This window comes from Paramisgurnus dabryanus, chromosome 19, assembly GCF_030506205.2.
Source record: "Paramisgurnus dabryanus chromosome 19, PD_genome_1.1, whole genome shotgun sequence".
Classification (NCBI taxonomy): Eukaryota; Metazoa; Chordata; class Actinopteri; order Cypriniformes; family Cobitidae; genus Paramisgurnus; species Paramisgurnus dabryanus.
In genome coordinates, this window is record NC_133355.1 from 23,067,788 (window position 1) to 23,077,852 (window position 10,065).

The window sequence follows — 10,065 nt, forward strand, 5'->3', positions numbered from 1 at the left end:
TAGTTTACAATCTGACCCGAAAATCCCTCCATACATAGGATCACTCGCCGTGCCGAACACATATTTTGAAAAAAGGAACCACAAACATGACAGGCTACATACATGTTTTGACAAACTTTGCATCAAACGCCTTCGAAATAAAAGTCACCGTCACCACTGATTGAGACACTATAAGAAAAAATGCATTGATGCCCTGCAAAGAATCAAAATATTTATGAATAAGCAGAGGTTTTCAGTTGCAAATTTTTAACAGGAGAGTTGTCAGATTTATCATAAGTTTCACTTCACAGGAAGTAAAGGAAACACACAGGTCTGTCTTTGTGAATGCTTTAATTAAACAAAACAGCAATAATATTCGCAAATTAAGCAATTCAAATGCCAAGTTTTACAAAATGTTTCTGAATATACTTTTAACATTTTGCATCTAATATTTTTTAAGCTGTGCTAGATTATGGCTATTTTAATGCATACAAGTTTGATCTGAGAAGTTACAGTTTGTACAGCCCCATCTGTTTTCCAGAAGTGCTCTTGAAACTTAACTTATCTGAGTTATTGCGAGCTAATTCTAATTCTAGCTTCCACAAGTCCTTAACTAGAATACCATTTCTTGAACTAAAAATGTTAGCAAGATGGGAAGGCATTGGAGAAGGTTTGTATTCATGACACTGAGGGCCCTCTAGACTGGGTGCACATTGCACTTCATAAGTGAAAAAGAAGGTGCCATATTTAAAGACACAGGTGTCTGTAACAACACCGCTCTGAATATCAAATGAGCATTTACCAAGAAGATCGCTGTTCCATTTGCTGTCTGCATCAAATACTTCAAAGTTTAGTTGATTAGCCATATTGATCTTAATGGGACCAAACTCAAATGTTTCTGGCCAACGTGGATTGTTATTATTTTTAATAATCTTAGTGCGTTTGATTTGTGTATTATATTTGACTGATACAACACCATCTGTTTTACTAAACACATCTCCATATAAACCTTTGGCATAGAGTTTGTAGACTTTCAGTGTGGCAAGTCCTTTTTCAGCTGGACAGCAATTAGATTTTATTATTCGATTGCGGTTACAAACACAAAGACATCGATCTCTCACACTGCACTTTCTGCCGATGGCACAAGATTCTGAACAAACCTTCTGAAGAGAGTTTTCATTAATGTAGTCCTCAACAGCTTTCTTAAGTCCATTCCTGACAGGATCTGTTTTACCCATTAGAAAATGAAGTGGTTTGAGAGTGTATTTCACAATGTCAGGTAGGGTCTTCAAAGACTCAAGCCAGGTTTTAAGGGAGTTTGGGTGTGACGCACCAGAAAACAGCAAATCTTCTCCATTTATGTTCCCTCCGATAATCTCTGTTTGACGGTCGTTGAAAATGTTGCTGAACTTTTGACCTGTACCCATCTTCTTTTTCTTTTCTTTACAAAACTTTGTCTCTGCTTCCACAGTTACTCCATAGACAGTTCCAGAGGCTTCCAAATCCAAACAGTCTTTCACTGCAGTATCTGTGAGTCCACTCATTGATGCCTCACAGGTTTTGATGGCTGTTATGGCTTTCATTTTCCCACCTAAACGCACATCTGTGATATAATGGGTACCATATGTGTTGATCAAGTTACGGTAATCATTTGCATCATAGGATTTGGGAAGAGAATTGACTGCTTCAAGAAACTCTTCATGAAGAGGTGGTTTTCTGATTACCTTGTACCTGCAGAAACATGTTTATATTCTGTTAGATTAAATTTTTTTCTTAAATGTTAAACATGAGGAATAAATCTCTCATTATTGTATCACCTGTAGAAGCTGCATCCAACTTCGTGTTTGGTAAAACTGTATTTGTCTTCTTTTGATTTTGTCATTGCAAATTTTGCTTCTCTTGAATGGCTGCTTCCAGCTGCTCCTCCATTACCTGCTATCTTTAGACCAAGTTTCCAGCTGACTGAAAGTGCTGATGATGAATCATTGACCACTGACTCACTTGATTCAAAGATCCGACTGGAGACTTTCATTGAACACTTTGGCAAGGTCCTCCAGAATACAACTGCTGCTGGTAACTTCTGTTTCACTCCATTCATGTATCGGTTTCTCTCCAGTTTACAGGTGCCGTTTCCTAAATCCCATTTTTCAGTGTTGATCACGTAAGAACCTTTTCGCTCCATGGTCACAACATCAAATCCCTCTCCACCAAGATTGTGCCCTGGAACAAAGGGAGCATCTTCACACTCTTTTGTTGTGCCTAATTCATCTTCTCCAGAAGTGGTCATGAGAAGCAAAGCACAAAAAATAAGCATCCAAAACTGCCCCATGATCTGTAAGGAAAAGTACATTAGACTATAACTAATAACTTTTATCGGTTAAATTATAAAGATTGTAGTATAATGTTTATATAAATTTTCCTACCATTACATTCAGAGCTCAGAAGAGAAAACAGCTTGTACTGTATGACAGTCTAACCTGTTATTTATGTAGGTTGCGGTTGTAGGCAAACTAAGACAAAGGGCTATGGTGTATTAATAGGCAAAGAAAAAACTGGCTAGGACGTGGGTTATTCTCTTTGTAATTACAGCTTTATGCTTATGTACTCTCAGATTTAAACACTACTGACTAACTTTAAAACATGTATGCCTAATATGGTAAACATTGTGCAGGTGTCATTTGTGCATTATATAATCAGTTTTACATTAATATTCAGTGCAACACCCAAAGCAACTTCCTTAGAGAGCTCTGTCAATAACCTTTGCAAATATATGGCAAATGTCATTTCAGGGTGCAAAAACAGTTATGCTTAAGAGTGGCAGCTTGCAGGAAATGATCACAATATTGATATTAGTGTGTGTGAGAGAGAGAGAGAGAGAGAGAGAGAGAGAGAGAAAGAAAGAAAGACAGAGAAAGAAAGAAAGAAAGAGAGAGAGAGACAAAAAACGAGGGAGAGAGACAGAGACATAATAAATAGCAATGTCAACGGATAATTTTTTATCTACTGCCAGCAAAGCCAAAAAGTTTTAGAACCACTGAGGTAAAGCCCTCATGTTGCCATTGTCTATTGTCTAGCTTTGAAGGGATAGTTCACACCAGAGTAAAAATTTGATCATAAAATCACAGAATAATATGAATATTATGAAAAATATTCAGCCCAGTCTCACGAAATTACGTACCTATAGGCGCGTCATTTTTTATTCTTTGTCGTGATACTGTCACGAATTTCCGAGTTTTTTCGTGATCATATCACAAATTTCTGTTTACGTGTCATTGTCAGTCACGTATTGGTTACTCAACTGTTTTTCCTATTTTCTTACCATTGTCGCTTTGGTTTAGGGTTAGATTTACATAAAATGACGTCCTTACGCAAACCCAACTCACAATGGTTCCCTTTCAATACGGTTCACTTCGCATTGTGTCAGTTTTTTTTGGGGGAAACTCCTGTTTACTCCGCGATTGAAGCCTATTGGATCACGTCTGTAGAAAATACAGACCAATGACGTTTGAGCCCGCGCGGGGCGTGGCACACGTCCTTATATAAGTCCGGAATCAAGCGTCAAGAGCTCATTATTTTTCTCCTTCAGTGCGAACCTTCTCGCTGCTCCGAAGAAGAAGCCCTTACTCGCCATCGATCTGAGCACTGCAGCGGACTACTACACACCAGCGTGTTCCCCTGCCGCTTTCCGGTTTAGTATAAAAGAGCGAATTCCATTCTAAAAGAGCAGAAGCGCGTTGAGATAATGCCGCTTCAGCACTGTGGCTCATGCCGAGCCCCTTTGCCTGTGGAGGACCTCCACAACGAGTGAGTCCTCTGTCTGGGTCCTGCCCACGCCGAGGCCGTGCTCACCGAGGCAGGCTGCACCCACTGCGAGCTCCTTCCCATCGTGGTGCTGCGCTCCCGCCTTGATACCTTCAAGAGAAAGGCTTCCTGTGCTCTCCTGCCTAAACAGCAGCGGAGCCGTGAAGTCAAGAGGCGCCCCAAGACCGAGCCCACGCCGGCTCATCCCCCGCGTGCTCCGTCTCCCCGCCGTCATCCTGTCACCTTTGTCCATGAAGACCAACGCCCCCTGCCGAGTGCTAGCGGCATGGTTTCCATTGGGTCCGGTGACACCGTGGAGATGATGTCATCCTCTGAGGAGTAAGACGATTGGGCGGCTTCGGATGATGACGCCCACGCCGCTGAAGAACCCACCAAGTCGCGTCAACACGACTCTGAGCTCGTCCGCATCCTGACTCAAGCTACAGCGGAGCTCAACATTCTGTGGTCTCCCCTGTCAGAGCCTCAACTCAGCCGTCTGGATGAGTGGTTCCTGCAGCCCGGGCGCCGTCAACCCATCCCGCCAGCGGCAGGCGCCGTTCTTCCTGGAGGTTCACCAGGAGCTCACTAAGTCCTGGTGCGCTCCTCACTCCACCCGAGCTCAGAGCGCCGTCTCCCACGTCCTCTCCGTAGTGGATGGCGCCAACGAACACGGCTACACCAAGCTGCCGTCGCTCGAGGAGTCTGTCGCTGCCCACCTCTGCCCGTCCTCGGCCGGCGGTTGGAGGGCAAAGATGAACCACCCTTCAAAGCCCTGCCGTCGAAATCCTACGCCGTTGATGGCCACGCTGCATCTGCTCTCCACACGATGGCAGTGCTGCAAGTATACCAGGCAAAACTCCTCCGTGATATGGATGAGGCAGGCCCTGACCCGTCATCTTTTAAGGACCTGCACAGCACGACTGACCTGGCCCTAAGCGCTACCAAAGTCACCACTCAGTCTGTCGGAAGAGCCATGGCTAGACTGGTTGTTCTGGTGAGATATCTGTGGCTGAACTTGACGGAGGCACAGAAATCTTCGCAGGCTATGCGGCATATCCTACCAAAACGATCTGCCTCAGCGTCTGAGAACGGCTGCCCAAAACCGCCGCCAGCTCAACCCCAGCAGAGAGCTGAACCGGAGGTTAAAGGGATAGTTTGGCCAAAAACGATATTAAACCCATGATTTACTCACCCCCAAGCTGTCCGAGTTGCATATGTCCATCGTTTTTCAGACAAACACATTTTCGGATATTTTAGAAAATATTTTAGATCTTTCAGTTGATTAAATGTAATGTTACGGGGTCCACCCATAGTCCACGACCTTCAAGTCCAAAAAAAGTGCGTCCATCCTTCACAAATTAAATCCAAACGGCTCCAGGATGATAAACAAAGGTCTTCTGAGGGTAATCCGCCCGGTGTTGTTGTAGAAATATCCATATTTAAAACTTTATTAACGAAAATAAATACCTTCCGGTAGCGCCGCCATCTTAGACTCCTCTGTATTCAGGAGAGAGTATTAGCGTAGTGTACGCACTTTTAGTGACGTATGACAAATTCGGAGGGCGGGGGCACAGAGCAGCCTCCGTAGGCTGCGTAAGCTCTCATCCTGAATGCGGACGCGACTAAGATGGTGGCGCTAACGGAAGGTATTTATTTTCGTTAATAAAGTTTTAAATATGGATATTTCTACAACAACACCGCGCAGATTACCCTCAGAAGACCTTTGTTTATCATCCTGGAGCCGTTTGGATTTAATTTGTGAAGGATGGACGCACTTTTTTTGGACTTGAAGGTTGTGGACTATGGGTGGACCCCGTAACATTACATTTAATCAACTGAAAGATCTAAAATATTTTCTAAAATATCCGAAAATGTGTTTGTCTGAAAAACGATGGACATATGCAACTCGGACAGCTTGGGGGTGAGAAAATCATGGGTTTAATATTGTTTTTGGCCGAACTATCCCTTTAGGCGCCAGCGTCCTGCACGACCGGCTGGTCCACCTCGATGCTGCGGTCCCAGTCCTAGGATCACGCTGGACCCGGCACCACCTCCCTGAAGAGAGTCTCAGGAGGAAAAGAGGTTCTGGGCCCGCTTCGGCCGGCCCGCCCTCAAAAGTTCTGCGTGTTTCAGTCCCCTTGGGTGCTGGACACACCCTCGCTGTTACAGCGAAAAACAAATTTTTACCTTTTCACAAAAAATGTCCTGCTTTTACACACACACACGGCTCACCGTCCATAAGCATATCGACGCTCGCCGTCAAACTTCACGTTTGGCAATCAACCCCCGGTATGCCGGGCTGGATTCTAAACATGATCCAACACGGTTATTCACTTCAATTTCGCTCAGAGACCACCCCGGTTTCGCGGCGTTCTCTATACCACTGTCCCAGACGATCGCATGCAGATCCTCAGGGAAGAGGTGCGTTCTTTATTACTAAAAGACGCAATAGAGACGGTCCCGGCGGATCAAAGCGAATCAGGCTTTTACAGTTGTTATTTTCTTGTTCCAAAGAAAGACGGCGGCCTCAGACTGATATTGGATCTACGCGTTTTGAATCGCGCTCTCTCAAACGGCCATTCAAAATGCTTACAGCCAGACGAATCATGGTGTTAATTCGACCGGGCGATTGGTTCATATCAGTGGATCTGAAAGATGCTTACTTTCACATTCCGATAGCACCTCGTCACAGGCCGTTTCTAAGATTCGCGTTTGATGGGACAGCATACCAATACAAAGTTTTCGCCTTCAGATTATCTCTGGCACCACACACGTTTACCAAATGTGCGGATGCAGCGCTCGCCCCTCTCAGACAGAGCGGCATCTGCATATTGAATTACCTAGATGACTGGCTTATCTTAGCCCAGTCAGAGAGGGAAATTATCACGCACAAGACCGTTGTACTCCAGAATTTTGAGAATTTAGGGTTCAAAATCAACCTCCAGAAGAGTTTGCTCACCCCCACGCAGCGGATCGTGTTCTTAGGCATGACGCTCGACTCGATAAAGACGCGAGCATGGCTTACACCGGAACGCGCGCTCACGGTCAGACGCAAGGTGGCATCGTTCAGAGCGGGTTCACATCTCCCTCTCACACGATTCCAAAAAATGCTGGATCTGATGGCAGCAGCATCACAACTAATACCTATTGGAATGCTGTTCATGAGACCACTTCAGTTTTGGTTGAAAGCAAAAGTTCCGCCCGTGTTTGGTTGTCGGGCCGCTTATTAATCAAAATCACGTACAGCTGCGTGAAAGCGCTTTCTATATGGACCTACCTCACCTTTTCCTCTCGGGCACGGAGCTCGGCTCCATGAGCAGGAGGAAAGTGGTGACCACGGATGCGTCTGCGACAGGTTGGGGCGCGCACTGCGATGGCGAAGCCGCCTTCGGTACGTGGAACAACCAATAGTCTCAGCTACATATCAACCACCTCTGGATGTGGGCGGTTATCCTAGCGCTACGACACTTTCAACCGAAACTCCAACATCAGCACGTTTCGGTCTAGTACGGTCGGACAGTATGATGGTGGTCTCATTCATAAACCACCAAGGAGGGCTGAAATCTCGCTCCCTGTCCAGGCTGGCGAAACGGCTTTTATTATGGGCTCACGTGAACGTACGTTCGTTAAAAGCAACACACGTACCGGTTGTAGCCAATACGGGTGCAGACATTCTCTCACGCAACGGTCCGCCGCCGGGAGAATGGAGGCTGCATCCTCAGACGGTCAAGAAAATATGGACCGTCTTCGGCCGAGCGGAGATCGATCTGTTTGCATCAGACGAGAACGCGCATTGCCCGATCTTCTTTTCGAGACACCATGATGCCCTGTCGCAAACGGCGGACAGCGAACAAACCCCGAACACGCCCCGTCAAAGCGTTAAGAATATACACGAACCGCTCTGCCTCATACCGCAAGTCAGATCAGCTGTTTGTAAGCTTTGCGCACCACTCTTTAGGTATGCCGCTCACTTAACAAAGGCTATCTAAATGGATTGTCGAAGCCATTGCTTTGGCTTACGCCTCCCTGAATGAACATTGTCCAGTTGGTTAAAAGCCCACTCTACGCGAGGTATGGCTTCATCATGGGCTTGGTCTACGTGGATTTCTATCTTTGACATTTGTAATGCGGCCGGCTGGTCCTTGGCATCTGTCACGAAGTGACTTTTATTAGTGGAACGAAGAGGGCGACGATCGTTCCGCCCGGATGGTTTTAATGCAACACCAGTCCTTTCCGGTAGCTCCGGGCAACCGAAATCCAAACAAATCGGCAGCAGGTGTGCAGGAAAAGTGTGACGGTCAGTGATTGGGCAACCGAAAGAAGAAGAGGCCTATAAATGAGGCATCCGGGGAACAGCAGGAGAGAGTTGTCTCGGGAGCCGTTTCCGGGCAGTATTGTTTCCGCCGCTCGCGCTGGGCGACCGTGGGGACGACAAATGCCGAACGCCGAATGCCACAGCCATGTGACGCCAAGGGCGTATAGACTGTAAGCCTTCTAAGAAGGAGTCGGAAGGCCCTGTTGATCCGGCAATCGCGAGGAAGCGAAGCGGAAAGAGGATGGGGCTGAAGAGAGACGACAATTATGAGCAGTTTATTCTAGCCAGTGCGGCGGGTGAGGCAAGGCGCTTGGGTGAGTGAAGAGGACGGAAGTGTGGCGGAAATTGTTGTTTGGGCGAAGAAAAGCAAGGTTTGGCATGTGCAGAGACTGGGCTGAGTATACCCTTGTTGTTATTTATCGCTAAAAAGCCTTATGGAAATGTGTAACGAACTGTGAAAGAGGAAGAGACCTCATGTCAACAAGCGTGTGAGTACCCCAAACAATTACCATTGTGTCAGCGTGTCCCTATGAGTGTAAAACAACCAGTGAGCCCTTTGTTAGTTGTGGCACAGTGTGTGAGTGGCCCCACCGTGGGAAGGAGTTGTGTGTGAGCCAGGAAACGCTAAAGGGAGAGGACGTTGGATTATTGTCGCGGCGACGTTTCTAACTGGTAACTTGTAGCATCAGTGCTTTTACGAATCCCAGGACGAGTCCCTGACCCGATGTGGTACTGACCTTATTTTCACTATGAGTGTGTGGAGTGCAGTGGGTGAGTCTTCTGCTTTGCTGTGTGTTTACACTTGGAACTTGCAGTGTCGTGCTGTGTCCATCTTGTCAGTAACCACTCTTTAGGCTGGACAGAAACCCTGTGAAAAGATTGAGTGTTGGTGCTGGCGAATGACGTCTTCACATATATGCCGCTTGTGACTCTTGATCCTTTTTCCCTCACCTTTTTCCCCTTCTGTATACTCACCGTACGCCGGAGCCAAGAGCCCAGAGCACCTAATGCCCCCCCCCTTGGTAGGAGAACTCAAAAGACTGAGACTTTTTTATATTTAATCCCCCTACATGCTTTTTAATATTTAATAAAACTTGTTAAGTTTTATTCCTTTGTCTGCTTAGTCATTGGGGTGTTTTGGGACCTCCTCGGGGTGGAAATAAGAGGAGAGTGACCCTCGACAGGGGCGGTCCGCTCCCACCTGTGACACATCTATGTTTGTCAGATTTTATAGCCTGGATGTCCCTGCCTTACAAGCACAGGTCTTATCGGCTTAATGTTCACGCGACTGCGTTTCTGTATGCCTTCACGGCACGCTGCGAGCTCACCGTCATGGCTATCTATTAATAAATTATGTCCGTTGTGTATGCACGGCGGGATGGGATTTCGTCCCCCATAGCGTCAGCAACTGACGCAATGCAAAGTGAACCGTATTGAAAGGGAACGCTTAGGTTACTCACGTAACCCCAGTTCCCTGAAAACGGGAACGAGCATTGCGTAGCTGGCCGTGCTACAAATGTCTAAGCAGTGAGTGTTATTCGGCTGCGCGCTTCAGTCGAATAGTAATGAGCTCTTGACGCTTGATCCTGGACTTATATAAGGATGTGTGCCACGCCCTGCGCAGGCTCAAATGTCATAGGTCTGTATTTTCTACAGACGTTAACCAACAGGCTTCAATCGCGGAGTAAACAGGAGTTTCCCCCATAGCGTCAGCAACTGACGCAATGCTCGTTCCCTTTATTTCAGGGAACTGGGGTTACGTGAGTAACCTAAGCGTTTAAAATTTAGAAAATTTAAACAAAATCTAAAAAAAATGTATAAAACAATACTGAAAGTGACATCCTAACGCAAACACCAAATCTAACCCTAAACCGAAGCGAGAATGGTTTGAAAATAGGAAAAAGCAGTTGAGTAACCAATAAGTGACAATGACACGTAAACAGAAATCTGTGATACGATCACGAAAAAAC

The 10,065-nt window shown here is 46.1% G+C and overlaps 1 protein-coding gene across 1 annotated transcript; it reads right to left on the bottom strand.

The window, feature by feature from the left end:
- Positions 1 to 313: 313 nt before the first annotated feature.
- Positions 314 to 2,524, bottom strand: LOC135772854 (perforin-1-like). Its single transcript, XM_065282413.1, has 3 exons — positions 2,403 to 2,524; positions 1,797 to 2,311; positions 314 to 1,710 (listed from the first exon to the last, which is right to left on the bottom strand). Exons 1-3 carry the CDS (start codon positions 2,403 to 2,405, stop codon positions 489 to 491), a joined length of 1,740 nt encoding a protein of 579 aa, XP_065138485.1. The 5' UTR covers positions 2,406 to 2,524; the 3' UTR covers positions 314 to 488.
- Between the last annotated feature and the right edge of the window lie 7,541 nt (positions 2,525 to 10,065).

Coding starts and splice junctions, on each gene's coding strand:
- LOC135772854 (XM_065282413.1), bottom strand. Junction 1,711..1,796: donor GTTGGATGCAGCTTCTACAG/GTGATACAATAA, acceptor ATGTTTCTGCAG/GTACAAGGTAATCAGAAAAC.